At 37.8% G+C, this 27494-nt stretch overlaps 1 protein-coding gene across 5 annotated transcripts; it reads left to right on the top strand.

Annotated features, from left to right (window-relative positions):
- LOC109347658 (exocyst complex component SEC3A) lies at positions 1–26830 on the top strand. Of its 5 annotated transcripts, none has more exons than XM_019587618.1 (25): positions 1–269; positions 2949–3019; positions 3711–3791; positions 3954–4021; positions 4120–4222; positions 4764–4912; positions 6234–6351; positions 12461–12565; positions 13474–13575; positions 13662–13799; positions 14132–14260; positions 14354–14434; positions 14543–14617; positions 15621–15794; positions 15877–16027; positions 16148–16197; positions 16670–16840; positions 16935–17014; positions 17804–17885; positions 24029–24126; positions 24249–24357; positions 24453–24521; positions 25393–25458; positions 25546–25635; positions 26551–26830. In XM_019587618.1, exons 1-25 carry the CDS (start codon positions 95–97, stop codon positions 26659–26661), a joined length of 2646 nt encoding a protein of 881 aa, XP_019443163.1. In that variant the 5' UTR covers positions 1–94; the 3' UTR covers positions 26662–26830. The 5 variants fall into 5 exon arrangements, with proteins under 5 accessions (XP_019443163.1, XP_019443161.1, XP_019443162.1 ...); XM_019587616.1 differs by having other exon boundaries at positions 16133–16197; XM_019587617.1 differs by having other exon boundaries at positions 16133–16197; positions 17804–17889; positions 24033–24126.

The raw sequence follows: 27494 nt of genomic DNA, 5'->3' as shown, positions 1-27494 counted from the left end.
ACAAGTAAAAGAAAAGTCCACGTAGTCCAACTTCACATCTCATCTCTCTCCCAATTCAAAATCGAAGAAGAAAGAAGCTCTGAGATCAGAATCCATGGCGAAATCCAGTGCTGACGATCTTGACCTTCGTCGAGCTTCCGAATCTGCAATCGAAGATCCAAATCAGAACATCATCATTTCAATTCGCGTTGCTAAGACTCACGGCATCATTGGAAAATCCTCCAAGCTTACTCGCCATATGGCCAAGCCTAGGGTTCTTGCTCTCTCCAGTTACTATTTTTCACTCTCTTTACGTTTTCTGAAACTTCTAATTTAACTGTTTTTTTGTGTGTTTTCTGCTGTTATTTTGGTTTGATATGTGAGATTTGATGAGTGTTTGAGCTTTGAAGAGATTTGAAGTGTTAATTACTTTGGTTTGAATATGCTGGTTTCTTATAACAACACTTTTAGGTTTGAATTTTGTGAAGTAACTTTGGTAACTATACTAGTTTTGGTTTAGTGTTAGCATTAATGTGTTGAAGAGGACTTTGGCTATGTTTGGATATTTAATGATGAGTGAAATGAAACAAAGTTACTGTACTATATAGAGTGAAATGAAATGAATAATAAACTGGTTCTATCTAATTCTATCCCATATCTCAATTTGGAGGGAACTTATTAGCATTTTTGTTCCATTCCATCTATTTCCATCATTACATACATAGCCTCAGGGTTTGTTTTGCGAGTTGGTTTTTTGAGGGAAAGGAAGCGAAATAGAAGGCTTGGGGTTCTCTTACAAGTGTATTTCATAGTTCACAAACATTTCTATTTCCTCCATTTTCATCTGAAAACCAACTCGCAAACAAATAAGGGTTTTGTGATGCATTGGTACTGCTAGTTAGATAAGCATAAGTGGTTTTAATATAATGTATGTCTGGTTTTAATTAATTTTTGTGGAAGAATGAATCAGTTAGTTACAATAGTTAAGCCTTTCCAAATATATATAGACTTGGAAAACTTACAAAGGAAGCTACAATAGGAGGTAACTTGCTAAGCACATTTCCTCCTCTAACTAACTCACTAATAACAGAAAGTAATTGCCAATGGCAACTGTCACTGCAACTACTATTACATATATCCCTAAGCTACTACTCTTGGTTCTTATTCTTATCCCCCCTGAAACTGAGGGTAGTTGTTTACTGATGCTAAATTGACTACTTTGAGTTGTTTTCTGAGAGATAAGAATCTTGAGGTAGCTAAAGGCATTGTGAGAACATCACTTGTGAGACTTCTGTTTGGATTTTGTCTCTGACAAAGAAAAAGTCCAATTCAATGTGTTTTCTCCTTTTGTGTAGAACTAGAGTATGAGCCATTGCAACAATACTTATGTTGTCACATAAAATGAGAGGAGCTTGATGTGGGAACTTGAGTTCTGAAAGTAATGATTCGACCCAAATCATCTCTTCTGAGGCTAATGCAAGCCTTCTATTTTCAGCCTCAGTGTTGGATCTAGAAATTGTTTGTTGTTTCTTGGACCACCAAGTTATAATATTGGGTCCAACAAATAGTCAGGCCCCTGAGATGGAATTCCTGTCATCTAGATCAGTGGCCCAATCAGCATGACACAATGCTGTTAGTGAGACAGGAAGAGTTGGAGATACAAGTTTAAGATGAATTCCAATGGTAGTGGATCCTTGTAAATATCTAAGAATTCTCTTAATTGCTACCTAATGTTGCTCCAAGGGTTGGCTTATAAATTGACACACCTTGTTCGCACTATAGGCTAAATCAGGTTTGGTAATTGTAGTATATTGTGTTTTACCCACTACTATCTATATAAAGATGGGTTATCAAAGGGTTTATAACCATTCTTGGTTAATTTGCAGCTACTAGCCATTGGTGTTAGACTAGGTTAGAGTTCATGTTGGCCTTTTTAAGAAGATCTCTACATATGTAGGCTGAGAGAGAAGAAGAGAGCCATCTGTCAGGTGTTTCACCTCTATGCCAAGAAAATAGTCTAAAATACCCAGTTTTTTAAGAGCAAAGGTATTGCTAAGGTTGATTGCCTACTGTGAGACCATTGGCCATGGTGGCGATTGATACCATGTAAAACGTAAAACCTAGACTATTAGAAATCAGAGAAGAAGAGAGAGAGAGAGAGAACTGATCTCACTTTTTATTGAATTGAAGAATGAATTAGTTAGTTACAATAGTTGAGCCTTTCCAAATATATACAGACTTAGAATGCTTGCAAAAGAAGCTACAATAGGAGGTAACATGCTGAGCACATTACCTCCTCTAACTAACTGACTAATAACAAAAAATAGCTGTCAGTGACAACTGTCACTGCAACTACTATTACATATATCCCTAAGCTACTACTCTCAGTTCTTATTCTCTAATATAGTTGGTTTTTGATTATGTAGTCTAACATATTAAGAATACAAAATCTAGCAGATCCAAGCATAAGCCTTTCTTGGATGAATAATATAGGAGCATTAATGTATATAAGAGCATTTCGGATTTTATGTTGCACGAGCTTAGCTCATAAGGTAGTCACAAGTGGTTTTGACATAATGTATGTTTGGTTTTAACTAATTTTTAGGGGAAAATGACCTTTATTTTTGTCTTTGTTGTACACTTTTGATTATAAGCAGTTTTGAACACAAAATAAGTTATAATACAATATGATTTTCTTTGCTGAACAAACGAGATAATTTAATTGAAGCAAACTATGTCTTCTGAAGTTAACCACCCTTTGGAAGCCTATTCATCTTTTGTTATCCATATTGCATTGGTATGCTTGTGAGATATCTTGTTGGATCTTCGACTGTTTGGTTGTCAAATTCAATTTATTTTTAAGGGAAAGTAAGTGATTATATGTAGTGTCATCAACATGTTATTCCTATCACGATTTGTTAAATTCTTCTTTTGTATTGTTGTTGTTGACAACCTGCTGTTTCCTGTAGCAAAATCGAAAGGTCAGAGCACAACAGCTTTTCTTCGAGTTTTAAAATATTCTACCGGAGGAGTTCTTGAGGTATTTGATGCTCATCCAACTTATCTTTAATGAAGTTAGCATAGACCCTTGCCATAGGTTAACCACAAGAGTTACAAAAATAAATTATGCAACATATAATTCCTGTTCTTCCTTACATAGCTATGTCCTTTGCTGTATTACTATTAGGTGTAGGTTAGTAGGTTATGCCTAACATGCATGATGCATCCTCATGCTAACCCTGAACCCCCAATCATTTAGAGTATAATATATTAAAGTTGTTGGGTACGGGGCGAGTATTTCACTTTGGAGAATCTTGACACAATGGAAGAGTTAGTATCTTACTGTAATACTATGGGAAACAATTCAAACAACCACTCAACCTAAATGTAAGCTATTCTGGCACAAAAAATGATTTTTATATCTTTGAGTATATTTTGCAAAGATCCCTTCCTTGCTACTCTTATCCATCTCATTCATACTAGTTGAAGAATATGGTTTTATTTCCTGCCTCCTAGTGCCTAGATGATTCATTAGGAAGATATCTAGCTATGTACAGAAGAAACAAATAAATTGAAACTGGATTGTTTGTACTTCAATGTAAATGTCAATATAGTTTTTCCTTTTCTATAAAAACGTTAATACAGACTTCTTTTTTCTTATCTGTGAATTTAACTTGGTTGGTGGTTCTATCACATCTGACTATTGCAAATAAAATTTCTTGTACTTGCAGCCTGCGAAACTATACAAGCTGAAGCACCTATCAAAAGTGGAAGTTATAACTAATGATCCCAGTGGATGCACGTTTACATTGGTAAAGTTCAATATTGGAAGAGGTCTTTGTGTTCTAATTCTAAACAGATTGTTCTCAGTTTCTGGCATCGTAGCAATATGAGAAGCAATTGTTCCATGTTGTCCGTTTTTTGATGCCTTCTGACTAATTATTAGTTTCTTTAACTGACGAATGCAATTGTAGGGATTTGATAACCTTAGAAGTCAGAGCGTGGCTCCTCCTTTGTGGACAATGCGCAATATTGATGACAGGTTATATCATTGAGAGAAATGTTAATGTAAACACAAATATTTTAGTGGTCGAGTTCTAGAGCAAAGCTTTCTCATTATGTCTATAAATTTTCTTGTAGGAATCGCCTCCTTCTTTGCATCTTAAACACCTGCAAAGATGTGTTGGGTCGCCTTCCTAAGGTTGTTGGTATAGATGTTGTGGAGATGGCTCTTTGGGCTAAGGTGCATATGATGGTCTTCTATTCTCTTAATATCAGTGCTTCTTTTAAATTCAAGTAGCTGTCATTCTTTAATAAATAACTTACTTGGTATTTATTACTTTCTATGTTGTGTGACCTAACTTATCTGTGCTTATTAAGTCTATGATTTCAAGCTGAGGATGTTAGACTCTAAGTCTATGTAAGATTTTGAGTAGAGGGGAGAGAAGGGAGATGATGTAGGGGGAGCTATTTCCCCTTGTTTGGGAGTTAAAGTTTAGCAGATGGGATCTCCCTATTTAATTTAAATAAGTTGTTTCTCCTTCTTGCCTGCCAATTCAAGAGGTAGAGGAAGTACACCCCTTGTGTTTTCTCCTTAAAAGTCTCTCAGACAAGGTTAATTTTTCCTTCCCCTGCTCACCGGTCACCTAAACAAACATAAGAGTCTATAAAAGTTTGATTTTCTCTGTCTGAAGTCTGAACTTCTTATCACAGTGATTAATTGCAGTTAATTATTGTAGACTTTGTCTTTTCTATTTAATGATTTAAAAAAAAATGTGAAATAGGAAAATAGACCCTCAGTTTCTACTCAAAGGAATGTGCAAGATGGTGGTCCTGTTGCATCTGCTGTGCCTGAGAACGAATTGAAAGTCAACGTTGAAAAGGAACTTGTCTCCCAGGCAGAGGAAGAGGACATGGAGGCCCTTTTGGGAACGTAGGTGCTATTCTTCTTTTTCTTTAATGGTAGTGATGTTAAACATTTATGATGAGTCAGAATATAGTTGAAGTAATGGTTCTGTTAGAATAAATTGCTGGTTTGAGTTCTTAATCCAGAGGGAGTATATTGGCCTTCCCTCAAAATTTGGGCTATGTTTTTACTTTTAGTTTATAAGCTGTGGAATTATATTTATGTTTGAGTATCTTAGCTGAAAACTGAATATAAGTTAATTTGTTTTATTTGAGCAAGGTAAAAAAATTATTTTTTTACTGAGTAAGTTACAGAAAGAGTTTGAGGTTATTTGTTTATGTTTGACTATTTTGGTTATTTTTTACATATTTTTTAAAATATTTAACTTATATATATATATATATAATTTTTTAATTTTTATTCCTTCATGATGAAGTCTAAAAAAATAAAATAAAAGACAATATAAAAACCAATATTAATATTTAAAAATATGACACAACATGACATATTTTTAATATGTAGTTTCGTGGAAGAGTAAATGAGAAGGGAGATAACTTTGAAATTAAGGGTAAAATTGGAATTGACATTTCAATAGAAAAATAAGTCAGCTTTAAAATAAATAACTCATGGTAGAGGAGCTTCAATTTTTGACTTTTTCCCACAAAAATAAGTTGAGTTTATAATCTAGGTAGTTTGTCAAACATACTTGTACTGCAATATTAAGCTTATTTTTTTTAAAATAAGCAAAAACTATAAACTTTCATCAAATATTGATGCGAAGTTCATAAATTAGTAGAAAGTCTTGAACAATTTTGAAAATAATACCATTCACGTGCCTTCATCTAATATCTTATAGTTGGTCATTTGAATTGTATCAAATCCTCCACACCCAAGTGACATGGAGTTGAATCCTTGTTGACTCCATTCTTCTAAATAAAAGTTAAGTTTGTACTCTTGATTGAGGGAGCACATATGCTGTACTACAAAGTGTTTCACTCTATGTGTCACTTGCTGTGATTTGTTGAAAAAAATACATTGAAGTTAAAAGTTAAATAATTAATTATTTTTCTGACCAATCACATTAAGTGGCACATGAAGTGGTACACTCTGTGGGATAGAAGATGTGTTCCCCTTGATTGAGGGGTGTATGAATGTAAAACCATTCATGTGCTTTCACAGGTTTCACCTAATAGATTTTTGGTTATTTACTAACACAATGGTTATAATGTATTTGAAAAGCTTCTAATGAAAATAATTATGTCAGTTGGACACATGCACAAGTCAGTTTTGTTAAGCAACATCTTTTTTCACATGCAAATATGCACTGCTAAGTTTTTGGAATGTGCAGTTATGTCATGGGTGTTGGTGAAGCAGAGGCATTCTCGGAAAGGTTGAAGAGAGAGCTTCAGGCTCTAGAAGCAGCAAATGTGCATGCCATTTTAGAAAGTGAACCTTTGATGGATGAGGTATTGCTATTCTTTGAGCTTTTCTTGGGCTGATATTGCCTTCTCGTTTTCTGTATGATTTTGTTAACTGCCCCCTTGACTCACGTCTTCAATGTCAGCTTGATAAGGCTCAATCCAGGCCAAGGGTGACAAATGTGTATAAAAGGGGAAAAAGGGGAGTTTGGTTGAAATAAAATAAACCAAACTTACCTAATATGCCCTTGGGTAGTTAGGTAGTTAGCTTCTATAAATAGGAAGCTGTTAAAAGCAGTTAAGTAGTTTTTGAGAGGGAAAAGTTCACTGATTGTGGAATCAGGAACAGGGGAGGATCGTGGGATCCATTGTATGCCTAATTCTTCTATTCTTCTTCCTAATTCAATAAAGTTCTCTACTAGAACCCTAGCAGAATCAAATTGACTCTGGTTAGGGGCATTTCCTTTTGCATATTCTTTCTTTCTCTAATTCTTTTGATACCAGTGTTTATCACTGGTATCAGAGCACCGTTTCTGGTGCCTGAGGGGAGTGTGAACCACCAAACGAATCCGCTGCAATTGCCAATGGTATCCACCAGAAGCATGCCACGAGAAGACGAGGATTGGGAGGGGATGAAAAAAGACAGAGAGGAGCTGCGTATGCGTGTGGAGTTCAATGAGGCACGCATGAAGAAGACTGAAGATCTACTTGAAGCTATAGCTTCGAAATTGGGAATTATGAGTGACAACCAGAATCCAGAAAGAAGCAGTGAGAACGATGAGGAGGCAGAGAGCCATAAACTGCCCTTGGGCCACGATAAGTGGAGGAAATTGGAGATCCCCATTTTCAATGGGGATGATGCGCATGGCTGGGTCCAGAAATTGGAGAGGTATTTCACAATGAGAGCCATCACAGAAGCTGAAAGGATGCAGGCAACTATGGTGGCCTTGGAGGGGAGAGCTCTTAGTTGGTTCCAGTGGTGGGAAAGGTGTAACCCCTCACCTACGTGGAGCTGTTTCAAAATTGCAGTGGTAAGGCGATTCCAACCCTCAATGATACAAAACCCTTTTGAGTTGTTGTTATCTTTAAAGCAGGAAGGTAGTGTGGAGTTGTATGTAGAAGAATTTGAGAAGTATGCGGGGGCTTTAATGGATATTAATCAAGATTTTGTAAAGGGGGTTTTTCTAAATGGGTTGAGGGAAGAAATTAGGGTAGAAGTGAAGTTGTATGAGCTAGGTACCCTAACTGAGATGATACAAAAAGCCATTCTTATTGAACAAAAAAATACAGTTGTGAATAAGAGGCCTGCAGGGGGGTTTATGAGGTCTGGAACTTCTTTCAGGAACTCTGCTTATAATAAGGTGGTATCAGTAGAGCCTTCTAACATGAGCAGTACTAGAAGGGAAGGGTCCTCAACAGGGAGTAGTGGGGTTAGCAGTTACAGGGGTGTCCAGGAAGTTGATCCAACCAGAAGCAGGGGAGAGTATAGGAGGCTTACTAGTGGGGAGATGAAGGAGAAGAGAGAAAAAGGCCTCTGTTTCAGGTGTGACGAACCTTTTTCTAGGGATCACATATGTCAGAAGAAGCAACTCAGAATGCTCATCCTGGGTGAAGGAGAGGAATCTGAGGGAGAGGTGGAAGAAGGGTCAGAGCTTGAAGCCTTTAACTCTTTGCAGTTATCTCTTTATTCCATTGGGGGGTTCACTTCTACAAAGTCTTGGAAGATTAAGGGGACCTTAAAGGGTAAAGCAGTGGTGGTGATGATTGATTGTGGGGCATCCCACAACTTTATAGCCAAGGAGGTAGTTGAAAATTTAAGGCTACAGGTGCAGGAAACTAAGGCTTACTCAGTAGAGGTAGGGGATGGGCATAGGGTGAAGTGCCAAGGAAAATGCTCACAACTCAAACTGGATCTACAAGGGCTAGAGGTCTTGCAGGACTTCTACTTGTTTGGGTTAAAAGGGGTGGATTTGGTGCTAGGCATTGAGTGGCTAGCAAGTTTGGGGAGAATCAGTGCTGACTTTGGAAGGATGGTGTTGAATATCAGCAGGGCAGGGTCCATTTTCACCTTGACAGGGGATCCTACATTAACCAGGACAGAACTATCATTGGGGGCCTTCATGCAGGTTCTCAAGGAAGAAGGGGAGGGTCTAATGATTCAATGTGACACCCACCTTCAGGCTCTGGATAAGGAGGGAGTGTCTAGTGAGTTGCAGCAGGTACTCCTACAGTTCCAAGATGTCTTCCAGGATCCCCAAGGGCTTCCCCCTACAAGAAGGCATGATCATGCCATTCACCTAAAAGAGGGCACTGAGGTGCCTAATATTCGACCTTATAGGTGTCCACACTACCAAAAAGCTGAAATTGAAAGGTTGGTAGCTGAAATGATGGCTGCAGGGGTAATTAGGCCCAGTATAAGCCCATTTTCTAGTCCTGTTATCTTGGTGAAGAAGAAGGATGGGGGTTGGAGGTTTTGTATTGACTATAGGGCCCTCAACAGGATTACTGTACCTAATAAATTTCCTATCCCTCTGATTGAAGAATTGCTTGATGAATTAGGAGGTGCCAAGGTATTTTCCAAACTAGATCTCAAGGCAGGATACCATCAAATAAGGATGAAGGAGACTGATATAGAAAAAACTGCTTTTAGAACTCATGAGGGGCACTATGAGTTCTTGGTTATGCCCTTTGGGCTAACCAATGCTCCTTCTACTTTTCAGTCCATGATGAATGAAATTTTGAAACCTTACTTGAGGAAGTTTGCCCTGGTGTTTTTTGATGACATTCTGGTCTACAGTTCAGATTTGGAATCACATGGTCATCACCTACAGTTGGTATTGGCTCTTCTGGCAGAGCATGAACTAAAAGCAAATCAGAAGAAGTGTAGCTTTGGCCAATCTAGAATTGAGTACCTAGGACATATTATTTCTGCACAAGGGGTGTCTGCTGATTTGTCCAAGGTAGAAGATATGGTAACCTGGCCTCAACCTACTAACCTCAAGGGACTAAGAGGGTTCTTAGGCCTTACTGGTTACTATAGGAAGTTTGTGCAGAACTATGGGAGAATTGCTAAGCCATTGACTGAGTTGCTCAAGAAGGACTCTTTCCAGTGGACTTCTAAAGCCACTACTGCCTTTGAAGAGTTGAAGAAGGCTATGATTTCCCTACCTTGGTTGGCTGTGCCTGACTTTAATAAGGTGTTTGTCATAGAAACAGATGCCTCCAGCAAGGGGTTAGGGGCAGTTTTGATGCAGGAAGGCAGGCCCTTAGCTTTTTGGAGCAAAGGTCTATCCTTAAAGGCTCAACAAAAGTCTGTCTATGAGAGGGAATTGATGGCATTGGTTCAGGCTATTCAGAAGTGGAGGCATTACCTGGTTGGAAGACACTTTATCATCAAAACTGACCAACAAAGCCTCAAATTCCTAACTGAGCAGAGGTTATTTACTGATGAGCAATTCAGATGGGCAGCTAAATTGGTGGGTTTAGATTTTGAGATCCAGTACAAGCCAGGGTGTGATAATTCTGTGGCTGATGCCCTATCTAGGAAGCTGATGTACTCTGCCATCTCTATTATCAGCAGTGAAGAAATAGAAGGCTGGAATACTGAGTTACAACAAGATGCAAAGTGGAAGAAGATTATCCAGGAACTGGTCATCACCCCTGCTTCACATCCTGATTTTGAGTTGAGAAAAGGGATCCTCTACTACAAGGGCAGGTTAGTTTTGTCCAGAAATTCAAACAGAATTCCTATTGTTATGGCAGAATGCCATGATACTCCCATGGGAGGGCACTCTGGCCATTTCAGAACTTACAAGAAGATTGCCAACTTCTTATTCTGGGAGGGTATGAAGGCAGACATCAAAAGGTTTGTAGAAGAGTGTGAGGTGTGTCAGAGGAGTAAATACTCTACCTTAGCTCCTGCTGGGCTCTTGCAACCTATTCCTATACCTCAAGAAGTTTGGAGTGATATCTCCATGGATTTCATAGGTGGATTACCTAGGGTCAAGGGTAAAGACACCATCTTTGTAGTGGTTGACAGATTGACAAAGTATGCCCACATGTTTGCCTTGGGTCACCCCTACTCAGCCAGGGATGTTGCCACCCTATTCTTAAAGGAAGTAGTCAAGCTCCATGGTTTCCCTACTACTATCATTTCAGACAGAGACTCTGTTTTTCTTAGCCAATTCTGGAAGGAGATATTCAAGGTTGCTGGTACACAACTCAGGTTCAGTACCTCCTATCATCCACAGAGTGATGGGCAAACTGAGGTGGTTAATAGGTGTTTGGAAACTTACCTCAGATGTTTTGTTGGACCTAGACCCAAACAGTGGGTAGAATGGTTGTCTTGGGCAGAATTTTGGTTTAATTCCAACTATAATGGATCAGCAGGGATGACACCTTTTAGAGCACTATATGGCAGGGAAGCACCAACTTTGTTAAAGGCAGGGGCCATCCCATCTAAGGTAGAAGAGGTCAACAGGTTGGTTATTCACAGAGATGGGGTGTTGACAGAACTAAAGAATAACTTGTTGAAAGCCCAGAATAGAATGAAACAGCAGGCAGACAAGCATAGAAGAAATGTGGTTTTTGAGTTGGGGGATTGGGTCTATCTCAAGCTGCAGCCCTACAAGCTCAAATCTTTGGCTAAGCGTCCTTATGCCAAGTTAGCTCCACGATACTATGGTCCCTACCAAGTGATTGAGAAGGTAGGGACAGTTGCCTATAAATTGGCTTTACCCACACAGGCTAAGATCCATCCAGTGTTTCACATATCCCTACTTAAACAAGCTTTGAAACCTCAGCAACAGCCTCAACCCCTACCCCCCATGTTGAATGAAGAATTGGAATTAGAGGTAATCCCAGACAGCATTCTGGATCAGAGATTGGGGGCCCAAGGGAAGATGGAAGTGCTAGTCCAGTGGAAAGATCTTCCAGAACAGGACTGCTCATGGGAAGACACTGCTATCCTTCAAGCAAGATTTCCAGATTTTCAACTTGAGGACAAGTTGATTCTTTTAGGGGAGGGTATTGATAAGGCTCAATCCAGGCCAAGGGTGACAAATGTGTATAAAAGGGGAAAAAGGGGAGTTTGGTTGAAATAAAATAAACCAAACTTACCTAATATGCCCTTGGGTAGTTAGGTAGTTAGCTTCTATAAATAGGAAGCTGTTAAAAGCAGTTAAGTAGTTTTTGAGAGGGAAAAGTTCACTGATTGTGGAATCAGGAACAGGGGAGGATCGTGGGATCCATTGTATGCCTAATTCTTCTATTCTTCTTCCTAATTCAATAAAGTTCTCTACTAGAACCCTAGCAGAATCAAATTGATTCTGGTTAGGGGCATTTCCTTTTGCATATTCTTTCTTTCTCTAATTCTTTTGATACCAGTGTTTATCACAGCTTAATTTTCTTTTTGTGTGTGATTTGAATAATTTTCTACTGGTGTGTGACTCGAATGACAGACTGAACTAAGCGTTTAGGTTGTCTAAGCTATTATTTTTTAGTTGTTTAAACCATTGAAACACAATTCTCTCGTTTTGGTAGCGAACCGCGAATTGGTTCTCTTGTATCCATTCGTGGTTCTTTTTCGAACTGGTTCCTTTTAAGGAATGAACCAGATTTTTACTTACACCTTAAGTAAAAGAAAAGAAGAATTATTGGTAATGTACACTCACTTACATGATTGAGTTAGAACAAGTAAGAAATTTTTTTGACTTTGATTTCTCCTATGATGTTGATTCAAATAAGAAGCAGCACTAGAAATGATTATGCAGATGGTTATAGAAACCCTAATGAATATACCCTTAGCGTACCGGTATTTGACAGAGTAACATACCTCATACTACGTACCCGCACCCATACCAAAGAGAACCACGTATCAGGTGACTATGGTTTTAACACCCTGGACTCTCTACTTTTGTATGAGATCAACTTTCCCTGACTTTGTGGTTGCTTGAAGCTTCAAAATCCAAATTGTGCTAATGTTTTGAGTTGTAACAGTATCTTATGTATTGTCACCTCAAACTTAGAGCTGCTGTGGTAACAACAGGGATCAGAAAATCCAACTCCATTTCACAAACCTCCATGCTTGTGATTAGTTATTTATAATTATTTCAATGTTTTTTTTATCAAGTGGCTCATACTAATTTGTGCCTTGCAGGTGATGCAAGGGCTTGAATCAGCAACAATTTGTGTGGAAGACATGGATGAGTGGTTAGGCATATTTAATGTGAAACTCCGGCACATGAGAGAGGATATTGAGTCAGTAAGGACTTGTACCCTTCAAGATGGGAATATAATTTTCCTAGGCACATTTTACTTTGTGGTTTTAATTGTAGTTTTGCTGGAATCATGGTTCATTTGTAAATTTTTCTTCGTTTCCTTGTCATGGCAATCCAATTTATGCATTTGTCTAGCACATTTTTAATTTTAATAGTCCAACCTCTGTCCCCCCCCCCCCTATAAAGCGAAGATGTTAGTCATTTTGGCATTACTCGTTTTGTTTTTTCTATTATATTTATAGCTCATATTCATTGTATCTTGGCATAAACATCCCAAGTGATTACCAAGAGCAATGGCTAATAATGAAGGTATGTAGTAAGAGCCAATCCAAAGTATGGAAATAAAACATCCCCTTCCTGATATTTTTGATAGCTAGGAAACAGTTACCCAACATTTTTTTTGCTGACCAGCTTCCAGTTTAATCTGGAACAGAATACTAAGTAACTTTGTTCAATGTTGGGCGGGTCTGTTAATTCATTGCACCTTTGGGTAGCGTCAAAGAATATGGTGAGAGTATAGTAAGAAGTAAAAAGTTCCATGTCAGCATGACTACTAAACTTCTTGTTTTCTTTTTCTTGCATTTGCCATGGACTCGTGGGCTATTTTTTCCACTTATTGTATATATAGTTTTCTCTCATTCCTAAATTCCCTGCTTTCATTTTCTCAACATTATAAGAAAATAGAGGTTTCTTTTTTCCTCTTTAAAATCTTCCTCCAGAGTTTATAATTATACAGATTTATATTTGGTTGTTACCTTTGGAAAGCTGGGTGCTATGAAAGTTGCAATGTGCTTTATGTGGGATATTTCAGTTTTGGTTGGCTTGCTTCTCTAGGTTATGTCTTAAAAATATTGATCCCTTTATTTAATTTCTATACTTCTCTGATGTCCAGATAGAAACCCGTAATAACAAGTTGGTAATGCAATCAGTTAATAACAAGTCTCTGATCGAGGAGCTAGATAAGCTTGTCGAGCGATTGCGTGTCCCTTCTGAGGTATGCCTTCAATAGGTGGATTTATCCTAGTTTGAGCTCAATAAACTTAACCTGTACTTATCTTAATGATCTTTTGTCATATTCAGTTTGCGGCATCTTTGACTGGGAGTTCATTTGATGAAGCTCGAATGCTTCAAAATGTAGAAGCATGTGAGTGGTTGACTAATGCCCTGCGTGGTATTGAAGCACCTAATCTAGACCCTGCATATGCAAACATGAGAGCTGTATGTTCCCTTCTTTACTTTTCTCTCATTAAAAATCATCTGTTAGCAAGTTGATAATGATTTAGCCAGTAAGAGCACAAAATTACATGTTGCACATGGAATGCCTGTTTCATTTATTACAAAATCATTAAGAAATTTTTTTCTAAGATGACAGGTATTATTATATTCATTAGTTTGTACCATTTTGATTGGTTTGATAGAATCTGTATGAGGTACCATGAATTTGGGATCACAAAGCAAAGAGAGAGTACTCTGGCTTTTGTCAATATGTCAAATATGTACAAGACTTGGAAGTGTTCTTTTTTTATGGTGGTTCCTGCTTTCTCCTACAGGTTAAAGAGAAGCGTGCAGAACTTGAAAAACTAAAATCTACCTTTGTCAGGAGAGCTTCTGAATTCTTGAGAAATTACTTTGCTAGTTTGGTGGACTTCATGATAAGTGATAAAAGTTACTTTTCTCAGGTATTTTCCCTACATTTTTGTACAATTGTTCCCCTTAAGTTAAGGCCTTGGTTGGAATTTTTTGGTATCACTTTGCCTGCTTGCTCTAAACAGCGGGGACAGTTGAAGAGGCCTGATCATGCTGACCTGCGGTACAAGTGCAGAACATATGCGCGCCTTCTGCAGCATTTAAAGGTTATGTACAGCTTACAATTTCTTGCTCAAATTTTTGTTTTGCATACATATACTTGTTGTGTGGTTTTCTTTGTTCTCTCCATAAATTCTCTTCTTGTCCACATGCAGAGTCTTGACAAGAATTGCTTGGGTCCATTGAGAAAAGCTTATTGCAGTTCTCTAAACTTGCTTCTTCGTAGAGAGGTCTGTGATTACTGCTGTCAAGGATCATATTGCTTTCATTTGTTTCTTAATTGTCTGGAGTTAAAGTCTTGATATGACTTGCTCTTTTATCTTGGTATGAACTGAAAAGCAACCATTCAGCATGTGAAAAACTATTAATTAATGTGATTACATATAATCAAGGGCAAGGATGGTTTTAAATTTTCCTGAGAGAATAGAATTCCTTTTTTCAAAATTTTCTTTCTTGACCATCTTCTGATTGAAAAAACATAAAACGGTAACTCATTTCAGGCTATCAAAGTTTCCAAAGTTGTGCTAGTTGGAATGTTTCACGTTGTAGCACGTGAATAGTTTAAGATTTGTCTGACCAGGCAGAAGTTTAGATGAGCAGTTTGTGGATGCAAGCATGGGGATTAAGTTGTGTGATTCTCTTTTAGCTTGTGTGTTGTCTAATTGGCATTTTCTTTTAGCCTCTGCGTACATATAATCTTTTAACCCTCTCAAGCCTGTTTCCACCCAGGATTTGTTAAACACTAGGATTGCATTCTTACCTTGTGTGCGAGTATCAGAAGAAGTTGGATTTTTCTGGACTCTTGGCTCTGTGTCAAATAAGAGACTTGTAGTAACCAGGATTGAGCAAGGGAAATTGAAGTTATATTTGTGTATTTTTTGTTTTCTTCATGCCAAGAAATAATCCTGTATTGTATTACAAAGAAAAATGTCAAAGATTTTCTCACTGACTATCTTTGGAAAGAGCTATCAGCTGAGAATAAGATTTTTACCTCTATCATTGTTAACTAATGGGAGCAAGGATGCAATTTTACATAACCTGGAGTAGTTTTTTGAAGACACTTGAATAGGAGATCCTCCAACTTTAATGTCCTGCTTTACAATCACTCTTCTGGTCTTCCTTAACTGGAGATCAGTAAGTTTTGATCGCAATTTGGTCTTTCATAAGATGATTCTTCTACTTGTTCTTAATGTGTCAGTAGGCATATGGAATCTAAAGTTTCATCCTTTACAGGCCCGTGAGTTTGCAAATGAACTTCGTGCTAGTACTAAAGCATCCAGAAATCCAACTGTTTGGCTTGAAGGTTCCACAGGTTCTGGCCAGAATGCAAATGCTACTGACACTTCTACAGTCTCTGATGCTTATGCAAAGATGCTCACAATTTTTATCCCACTTCTGGTGGATGAGGTGGAAGTTATGAGATTCATTAGTTTTGAAAACTAGTTTGTCTTTAATTTTTCAAATTTATAATTTATGGCTTAAATGGCAGAGTTCTTTTTTTGCACACTTCATGTGCTTTGAAGTTCCTACACTTGTTCCTCCTGGAGGTATTGTTAATGGTAACAAAATCGGATACGATGATGATGACAATGATGATGATTTGGGAATTATGGACATTGATGAGAATGATAGCAAATCTGGTACACATAGCCGACTTTATGCAAATAGACTTTCTGTACTTTCAACTATAGTTGGGTTCCCTTGTTGCAATCATTTTTCGGGAATTTGACTTTTCATTTTTGTAGGTAAAACTTCTGCAGAGCTTGCAGCTTTAAATGAATCACTTCAGGACTTGCTTGACGGAATTCAAGTATGCATAAAACATGCCCTATATTACTGAGTCTACTTTTTTTGCTTTAGATATTTGTGGGATGAAGAAATTTGGGTCCTCTCAATGTTATGTTATGAGAATGTTGGAGAGAGACAGATAGTATTTTGGTTTTGATTTGAGTTTATTGTTATGTGTCCTTTTCTCTCCGACATTACTGTCATGTTACGCAAGATGATCCAAATCCAAGATAACATGTTGAATCCCTGTTTGGCTTGAGTCTCGATCCCTTAGCAGGGCTAAGTAAAAGAAGTAGCTACTAGAATGCACTTACCCTGTTCACAAGTTTATTTGATTTGTTTATAAGCTTAATATAATCTATTTGATTTTATCTTCAGGACTGAGCGAAATATTGCCCCTCATGATTTGGTTAATTATGAATGAGTTTCTGGCTGTGATTTAGTATATTATCTTCATAGATATTACAACTGCAAACTGCTTTATATGATTCCAGGAAGACTTTTATGCTGTTGTGGATTGGGCGTACAAGATTGATCCTTTACGCTGCATATCAATGCATGGAATAACAGAACGCTATCTGTCTGGTCAGAAAGCTGACGCAGCAGGATTTGTACGCCGTTTGCTTGGTGACCTGGAGGCTAGGATATCTAGGCAGTTCAGCCGTGTAAGTGTCAGCATTGTGAAGAATACCAATTTGCTAAATGCACTTTTAAGATTGAGACACTAATCAATTCATTTAATTCGTAATCTTTTTGCAGTTTGTTGATGAAGCTTGCCATCAAATTGAAAGAAATGAGCGCAATGTTCGCCAAATGGGTGTCCTGTCCTACATTCCCAGGTGAAGTGGATTCTTGTTGTTTACCTTTCCCTCTTCTCCAAAGAAATAGTGAGTTCTTTTTTAGAATGATAGTGAAGTTGTATGCCACTTGATTGATTGAATTTGAAATTTATGACTGGATGTGATTGAATTTCTTCATGTTGAAGATTTTCAAACACACATACATTATATGAGACCTTAATAACCTCTACACCTCATGTAGTCTTAGATAAAAAAATTTGGTACTACCAAGGGTATCCCCTCACCTTATGGGTAAAAGGAACTAATCCCTTTCGGGGTTTGTGGTTGCCCCTCTCAACAAGTCTCGCTCCCAGGAATCGAACTCTTGACCTTTTGGTCTTTCTGGGGATCTAGTGGGGCCTTACACCACTAGACCAATTTAAGTTGGTCCTAGATAATTTACTACAACAATTTAAGTTGTCATCATTGTATACATATGCATGAACACAAGAGTAGTGGGGTGAAGAGGGCACCAGTGTAAATGTTGATGCACTTGCAAATAACTCCTTTTAAAAAGTGATTTTTATCTGATGAGTGAATTATAGCCAATTATCTTGTTTATATTATGCTCCAAATTTCATAAACATTTAAACTTAAGCATGTTATCGAGTTTTTAGCTGCTTGAAGATCATTATTCATGAATTGAAATATAAGCTGGTGGAGTAGAAATTATAGCTTCTGTTGTTTACTTTCTACTTTGGTTTTTTCTATCAAATAAACTTCCCACTTTGATTTATCTCAACTTCAAGTCTATCTTCATGGTTGATGTTAAACGCAATCATTTTTCAGATTTGCAACCCTTGCAACTCGGATGGAGCAGTACATCCAGGGACAATCTAGGGATTTGGTTGACCAAGCATACACTAAATTTGTAAGTGATTCCTTTAAAAGTGTCCAGTTCATAATTTCTTATACAATTTGGCTGAGAAATTTCTACTTAAGGATTCCTCTCAAGCACATACTTTCCAAGGATGATAATATTAAAATAAGTGGAAGGGTTTACATAAGCTGGGCCAAAGGGGCTCTGTCTCCTGATAATGTGTGATGTCTTACATAAGTTGAAAGCTCCACTCTCTCATTCCCTATCACTGTTGATTTTTTTCTCTCTACACATGCTTGGGTTGGGCGAGAAGAAAGATGGTTCATGGTTGTTTTGTGGAATTGTGCCCTTTCTGCAGGCATGTGGTAGATTGAATTAGAGAGAATGGTAAGAATGTTCAGGCAGTGGTTTCTACCCCCGAATATTCTTCAAGATAGGACGATTGTCCTTGCATCTACTTAGGCGTATACTCATGTTTTTGCAGGGGGGTTCCTTGTTTCTTTTTGTATTAGGAGGATAACTCATTGTATAGTTTTTTCTCTAAGTAGATTTTTCATAGATACCAAGTATAATTCAGTGATATATCATTTTAGGAGTAATCTTTTTCTTGAAAATACAGTGTAGCATGTATCTATGCCATCTTATAGGGCAGAAAGGTTCTTTACTTAGATTTCTCACTGATAAACACTGGTATCTTAAGAAAGAAGAAAAGATAAAATTGTAAAGGAAATGCCCCTAACCAGAATCAATTGGATTCTGCTAGGGTTCTAATTCAAGAATTTTATTGATGATAGAGTGAAGAATAGAAGAAAACAGAGAGTAAAGGATCCCACGACCCTCCCTTAGTTACTGATTCCACAATCAGTGATTTTCCCTCCAAAAAACTAACTAACTTCCCCTTAACAACTTCCTATTTATAGAAAGTTAACTACCTAACTACCCAAGGGTATAATAGGTAAGTTTGGTTATTTTACTTCAACCAAACTCCCCTTTCCCCCCTTTTGTATACATTTGTAACCCTTGGCCTGGATTGAGCCTTATCAATCCCCTCCCCTAAAAGAATCAACTTGTCCTCAAGTTGAAAATCTGGAAATCTTGCTTGAAGGGTAGCTGTATCTTCCCAAGAGCAGTCATGGTCTGGAAGGTCCTTCCATTGGACTAGCACCTCCCTCCTCCCTTGGGCCCCTATTCTCTGATCCAGAATGATCTCTGGTACTACCTCTAATTCCAATTCTTCATTCAATATTGGAGGTAGGGATTGAGGTTGTTGTTGAGGCTTTAGGGCCTGCTTCAGCAAAGATATACGGAATACTGGATGTATTCTGGCCTGTGGGGGTAAAGCCAACTTATAAGCAACTGCCCCCACCTTCTCAATCACTTGGTAGGGACCATAATATCTTGGGGCTAGCTTGGCATAAGGACGTTTGGCCAAAGATTTGAGCTTGTAGGGTTGTAATTTGAGATAGACCTAATCCCCCAACTCAAACACCACATCTCTTCTATATGCTTATCTGCCTGCTGCTTCATCAAGTTCTGAGCCTTCAACAAGTTATCCTTTAGCTCTGCCAATACCCCATCTCTCTGCATAATCAACCTGTTGACCTCATCAACCTTAGAGGGAATAGCCCATGCCTTCAGTAAAGTTGGTGCCTCTCTGCCATACAATGCTTTAAAAGGTGTCATCCCAGCTGAACCATTATAATTGGAGTTAAACCTGAATTCTGTCCATGATAGCCATTCTAACCACTGCTTAGGTCTAGGGCCAACAAAACATCTGAGGTAGGTTTCCAAACACCCATTAACCACTTCAGTCTGCCCATCACTCTGAGGGTGATAGGAGGTACTGAACTTGAGTTGTGTGTCAGCAACCTTGAACATCTCCTTCCAGAATTGGCTGAGAAACACAGAATCTCTGTTAGAAATGATAGTAGTAGGGAAACCATGGAGCTTAACCACCTCTTTTAGAAACAGGGTAGCAACATCCTTTGCTGAGTAGGGATGACCTAGAGCAAACATATGAGCATACTTGGATAAACTGTCAACCACTACAAAAATAGTATCCTTGCCTTTGATCTTAGGTAGCCCCCTATGAAGTCCATAGAGATATCCCTCCATACTTCTTGAGGTATAAGAATAGGTTGTAAGAGCCCTGCAGGAGCTAATGTAGAGTACTTGCTTCTTTGACACACCTCACAATCCTCTACAAACCTCTTAATATTTGCCTTCATTCCCTCCCAATATAAGAAGTTGGCAATCTTCTTGTATGTTCTGAAATGGCCAGAGTGACCACCCATGGGAGTATCATGACATTCTGCCATTATGATAGGAATTCTGTTGGAGTTTCTTGACAAGACCAACCTCCCCTTATAATAGAGGATTCCCTTCCTTAACTCAAAGTCAAGGTGTGCAGTAGGAGTGATGATCAACTCTTGGATGACCTTCTTCCACCTTGAATCTTGTTGCAACTCTGTATTCCAGAGGTCTACCTCCTCACTAATGATAATGGAGATGGCAGAGTACATAAGCTTCCTAGAGAGGGCATCAGCCACAGAATTCTCACATCCTGGTTTATATTGGATCTCAAAATCTAGCCCTACCAATTTAGCTGCCCATTTGAATTGCTCATCATAAAACAACCTTTGTTCAGTCAGGAACTTGAGGCCCTTCTGATCTGTTTTTATGATGAAATGTCTTCCTACTAAATAGTGCCTCCATTTCTGAATTGCTTGTACCAAGGCCATTAGCTCCCTCTCATACACAGATTTTTGTTGAGCCCTTAAGGATAGACCCTGACTCCAAAAAGCTAGGGGTCTTCCTTCCTGCATTAAGACTGCCCCTAACCCCTTGTTGGAGGCATCTGTTTCTATGATAAACACCTTATCAAAGTCAGGAACAACTAGCCAAGGTAGGGAAGTCATAGTTGTCTTCAACTCTTCAAAAGCAGCAGTGGCTTTAGAATTCCACTTGAATGAGTCCTTCTTAAGCAACTCAGTTAGTGGCTTAGCAATCCTACCATAATTCTGGACAAATTTCATATAGTAACTAGTGAGCCCTAGGAACCCTCTCAAGGCCTTGAGGTTGGTAGGTTGAGGCCAAGTCACCATATCCTCTACCTTAGATAAGTCAGCAGACACCCCCTGCTCAGAGATAATATGCCTAGGTACTCAATTCTAGTCTGCCCAAAGCTACACTTTTTCTGGTTTGCCTTCAAATGATGTTCTGCCAATAATGTCAACACTAGTTGTAGGTGATGGCTATGGGCCTTCAAATCTGGGCTGTAGACTAGGATATCATCAAAGAATACCAGGGCAAACCTCCTCAAATAAGGCCTCAAAATATCATTCATCATGGACTGAAAAGTAGAGGGGGCATTGGTTAACCCAAAGGGCATAACCAAGAACTCATAGTGCCCTTCATGAGTCCTAAAAGCAGTCTTCTCTACATCTGCTTCCTTCATTCTTATCTGGTGGTACCCTGCCTTGAGGTCCAGTTTGGAAAACACCTTTGCCTCCCCTAGTTCATCAAGCAGCTCTTCAATCAAGGGAATGGGGAACTTATTGGGCACAGTAATCTTGTTAAGTGCCCTATAGTCAACACAAAACCTCCAACCCCCATCCTTCTTTTTTACTAAGATAACATGGCTAGAATATGGACTTATACTGGGCCTGATTACCCCTGCACCCATCATTTCTGCTACCAACCTTTCAATTTCAGTCTTCTGGTAGTGTGGACACCTATAAGGTCGAATATTAGGTATCTCAGTGCCCTCATTTAGGTGAATGGCATGACCATGTCTCCTTGAGGGAGGAAGCCCTTGAGGATCTTTGAAGACATTCTGAAACCGGAGGAGTACCTGCTTCAATTCTCTAGGCACCATCTCCTCATCCTGAACCTGATGGTGAGTGTCACACTGAATCAGTAGGCCTTCCCCTTCTTCCATAAGAACCTGCATGAAGGCTCCCAAGGATACTTCTGTCCTGGTTAAGGTAGGATCCCCTGTCAGGGTGAAAGTAGATCCTGCTCTGTTGATGTTCAACACCATCTTCCCAAAGTCTGCACTGACTCTTCCCAACCCTGCTAGCCATTCAATGCCAAGCACCAAATCCACCCCCTTCAACCCAAACAGGTAGAAATCCTGCACCACCTCAAGCCCCTGTAGACTCAATTTGAGTTGTGAACACCTCCCCTGACACCTCACTCTGTGTCCATCCCCCACTTCTATAAAGTAAGCCTTAGTCTCTTGCACATCTAACCCCATACTTTCCACCACTTCCTTGGCTATGAAGTTATGTGAAGCTCCACAGTCAATCATTACCACCACTGATCTACCCCCTAGAGTCCCTCTGATCTTCCAAGACTTTGTAGAGGTGAACCCCCCTATGGAATAAAGGGAGAATTGTAAAGAATTAAAGACATCAAGCTCCTGCCCCATCTCCATTTACCCCTCAGATTCCTCCCCTTCACCCAAGATGAGCATCCTGAGTTGTTTCTTATGGCATATGTGATCTCTAGAAAAAGGTTCATCACACCTGAAGCAGAGACCTTTTTCCCTCTTCTCCCTCATCTCAACACTTGTGAGCCTCCTATACTCCCCTCTGCTTCTGGATTGATCAATCTCCTGAACACCCCTAGAACTACCAATCCCACTACTCCCTGTTGAGGACCCTTCTCTTCTGGTACTACTCATAGTTGAGGGATCCACTGATACCACTCTGTTATAAGTAGAGTTCTTGAATGAAGTACCAGACCTCACATAACCCCCACTAGGCCTCTTATTCACTACAATATTTTTTTGTACAATGAGTATAGCCTTTTGTATCATCTCAGTTAGGGTACCCAATTCATACAACTTCACTTCTACCCTAACTTCCTCCCTCAACCCATTTAAGAAAATTCCCTTTACAAAATCCTGATTAATATCCTGTAAAGCCCCTGCATACTTCTCAAATTCTTCTACATATGCCTCCACACTACCTTCTTGTTTAAAAGATAACAAAAGTTCGAAAGGATTTTGTATCATAGAGGGTTGGAATCGCCTTACCACTGCAATTTTGAAACTACTCTAAGTAGGTGAGGGGTTACATCGTTCCCACCACTGGAACCAGCTAAGAGCTCTCCCATCTAGGGCAACCATGGTTGCCTGCATCCTCTCTTCTTCTGTGATAGCTCTCATTGCAAAGTACCTCTCCAATTTCTGGACCCAACCATGTGCATCATCACCACTAAAAATTGGAATCTCCATTTTCCTCCATTTATTGTGGCTCAGGGGTAGCTTATGGCTCTCTACCTCTTCGTCATTCTCACTACTCCTTTCTGGAACCTGGTTCTCACTTGTAATCCCTAATTTCGAAGCTATGGCTTCTAGCAAATCTTCAGTTTTCTTCATATGTGCCTCATTGAGCTCCACACGCATACGAAGCTCATCCCTGTCTTTTTTCATCCCTTCCCAATCCTCGTCTTCTCGTGACAAACTTCTTGTAGAAACCATTAGCAATTGTGGCGGAAACGACATTGGTCCTCACTCCCCTCAGGCACCAGAAGCGGTGCTCTGATACCAGTGATAAACACTGGTATCTTAAGAAAGAAGAAAAGATAAAATTGTAAAGGAAATGCCCCTAACCAGAATCAATTGGATTCTGCTAGGGTTCTAATTCAAGAATTTTATTGATGATAGAGTGAAGAATAGAAGAAAACAGAGAGTAAAGGATCCCACGACCCTCCCTTAGTTACTGATTCCACAATCAGTGATTTTCCCTCCAAAAAACTAACTAACTTCCACTTAACAACTTCCTATTTATAGAAAGTTAACTACCTAACTACCCAAGGGTATAATAGGTAAGTTTGGTTATTTTACTTCAACCAAACTCCCCGGATTGAGCCTTATCACTCAGTGAGTTTTCTGTAAAATGAAGTGTTTGTTTAATCAGTAAACCTTGTTCATCTTTCAATTAGGTGATTCTAAGGATCTTTATTATTTTTGGCTGCCTGTGTATATTGCTTATTCTTGGTAAATGAAGTATTAATAGTTTTAATTCTTCTACACTCTGTTGATAGTTATTATGAGGGATCTCAAATGTTTACCGATTACCTTTTTCTCTGCACTCCACATTGGTGGACATAAGTCCTTTATATATATATATTACAGTGTAACCATTATTGATATTTATTATTTGTTGTGGGAATTTGCTTGACAGGTTGGCATAATGTTTGCAACTTTGGAAAAAATTGCTCAAACAGATCCGAAGTATGCAGATATGTTTCTACTAGAAAACTATGCTGCCTTTCAGAATAGGCAAGTTTTCCCTTTACCCCCATCAAGGGGAATCTGTTTAAATTTTTCACTGTTTATGAAGTTCATTTAAAAAATAATGACAGCTTACATTTTCTACTTGTTATTTGGTGCATTTTACTCAGTTTGTATGACCTTGCCAACGTTGTACCCACTTTAGCGAAGTTTTATCATCAAGCCAGTGAAGCCTATGAACAAGCTTGTACACGGCATATTAGCATGATTATCTATTATGTGGGTAACTGATTTTCTATTTTCTATGCTGTTCTCAGCTGCACTTGAATTAGCCTGTAGGACCTAACTCAATATACCTTTTTTTCCTTGGAAAGCAATTTGAACGTCTTTTCCAGTTTGCTAGAAGGATTGAAGACTTGATGTTCACTGTTGCTTCTGAAGAGGTTAGTTTGTATAATTCTGTCCAGCTAATCCTCCATAGATCATAGATGCACCCAAATGTTATAACTTTTGTTACCCGTCTTGTATTCTAATGCATTGTATTTTTTCCATCCTTTCATGTTTGAGTAGAAACTTATTTATTAAGCAAACGAGAGTTTACCAAAAGGGTTCTTCCTGATCTTAAGGGAGAGCGACTATTTCATTTTTTAATGTGAATTTCACAGGGCGGCTATTAAGAAGTTTTTTTCTGTAATTTTTTAATTTAGAATAGAATTTCTATTTTTAATTTATAATATTAATAATAAAATTTAATAATATAAATATGAATATAATTATTAATATTTTGAAGGGTGCATAATCACATGGATAAGCTCACACTAACCCATCAATTTGGGATCTAATTAGGTGTTAACCCTTTCTTCTTTGGTCGTCAACATTATGGTGCATGTGGATGAGTAAAAATTAAGATATCAAGAAAGTACTTTTTTCTTAGGAAATAGCTCATCCTTCCTTCTAAAAAACAGAAAAAGTGATTATTTTTAGATTCTACTTATTTTAAGAATATTATCCAAACAGTTAAAAGTATTTGAGAAATGTTTTTTTTCCATTAAAAAGTACTTTACTTGTTTTGTTATAAAAAAGCACAAATGCACCCGATATCAACTGAACTTGTCCTTTTTGGGAATCATGGGCATAAAATATGGAAAAGTAAAGGTGTAGTAGATTCTCTAAGCAAGTTTACATGATTTGAAGTTTTAAACTTTAAATGACCAAAACACCTAAAAGATATAAAAAATAGTCACACTTTACATTGATTCTGAACATTTGACTTGAAGTATCACAAAATTCTATGATGTCTTGCATCAATTTCAGATTCCTTTCCAGCTTGGTCTGTCAAAAATGGATCTTCGGAAGATGTTAAAATCCAGTTTATCTGGGGTAAGGTTGATTCTTATATTCTTTAAAGAGCATTCTCATTGTTATATATGCTTACCCTTTGAATCATATCTTTGGACTCCTACTTAGGTTGACAAGTCCATTGCTGCTATGTATAAGAAACTACAGAAGAATTTGACTTCAGAGGAACTGTTGCCCTCCTTATGGGACAAATGCAAGGTAAGCCGTACTTAATCCCAATTTGCCAACAAAGATACTCTCTTTTGCACACTAAGAAAGAACCAAAACTTTAGTAAACATTTCCAAGGCCAAACTGAGATGTTTGTAAAATGCAATTGAATTGGATTTTTTATAGTGAGTGAAATTGTTTCTCTGTATCATCCAATAGAACTTGAGAGGTCAAACTCTTAATATAGGATCACATAAGTTTAAAAAGTGTTTGACACAGTGCTAGGTCAAAATTCAACTCATTGAAATCTGCAAGAGTTATATAATTTCTTTGGTACAATTTTTTTATGTATTGTGGTGTTGTTTTTCAATAAAAACATCAGTGAATACCCACTTTGACCCTTAAAATTTTAAGCGTGTACCAATTTGATCCCTGAAAAAAGTAAAAGTCTAACTTAGCACTCAAAGATGTGAGTCAAAATAGTCTTTGTTGGTGGTCATAAAAATGCTGAAAATACCAATTTGACTTACATTTGATATTTGAGTCCATTTTGTATTTTTCAATTTCTTTAAGGATCAAATTGATATGCAATTTTTGAATGATCAAACTGGGTATTTACTCTAAAAACATTACAAACATTTGAGCTCTTCAATGAAGACACGTGTAACAATTGTTTGGTACACATATTTTTGTTGAAAACAACACTACTTGCACTAATTGTAACCAAGTTCTATCCTAAATGTTATACATCAAGCATAGCCATAGCTGGGACTGAAAATTTTCATTTGTAAGTGGTTTAGAACTCTAAATTAAAATATGATCTGAAGGGAATAGTGTTTTTTGGTAATAAAAAAGTACTAATGCCTGCACACACAATCTTTTAATTCTGAATAAAAAATTGTAAAACTTAGTAGAAAATGCATGCAAGTGAACTAATTTTCATTGTTTCATCAAAATTATTGCAGAAAGAGTTTCTTGACAAGTACGAAAATTTTGCTCAACTTGTGGCTAAGATTTACCCTACTGAGAATATCCCTTCTGTAGCTGAGATGAGAGACCTTTTAGCTTCCATGTAAATGTTTTTCTATGTGTATATATATATATTTTTCCCCATCTTATTTGAGGTATAATGTTTCTTCTATACTGCTGTATGTACTTCATGTTATTTATTATTCAATGGAACTATATCCTTTATTGTAGTTTTTAATCATTCCAAATAAGCATTTTGCTACCACATTGAATGCATAGATGAATGAATATCTTTTCTTTTGAAATGCTAGTAAGTGTAGATAATTTATCATACCATAGCATTTAATTTTGCGACATATTTTGCTCTCATTGAATGTTACTACTTTTACATGAATATAAACATTAAACATCCAATTTGGAGTTGAGTTTTTGAAATGAATGAAAAGAAAATAAAGGCATCATATATAATTGATGATTTTCAAACCGTTCGTTTCAATTCATTTCTCTTCGAGATCTATCTCACAAACAAATTGTGAGGGGTCCCTTGAGAACATGCATCTCATATTGTAAGTCATAAAAAGGTTATATAATTTGTAATAGTCTTTTGTCTCATTTCTGTAATAATCCAACGTAACTGTAAATGCCATAGTAGCCCTTTTCAATTTTGAAACTAGCGGCACTTAATTTCGGTTATTCCATCCTAGTCATTGTACATGCTGTTTAATATATAAAACAAAAGAGTTGTGTAATTTATAATATAAGCAAATAATTATTCATAAGTGTAAACACTCAATTTTATTGTGACAATTTAATTTTTTCAAAAAAATATAATAAAGTTTTGAGTAAATAAAGATTAATTTAAGACTGACAACTGAGGTTGGTTGGGCCATTAGGTTAAGAATGTAACTCTAATCCTATCTCCTTTATAAACAATTCAGAT

This window comes from Lupinus angustifolius, chromosome LG05 (assembly GCF_001865875.1).
Source record: "Lupinus angustifolius cultivar Tanjil chromosome LG05, LupAngTanjil_v1.0, whole genome shotgun sequence".
Taxonomy (NCBI): domain Eukaryota; kingdom Viridiplantae; phylum Streptophyta; class Magnoliopsida; order Fabales; family Fabaceae; genus Lupinus; species Lupinus angustifolius.
This window is presented reverse-complemented; position numbering and strand designations above follow the sequence as displayed.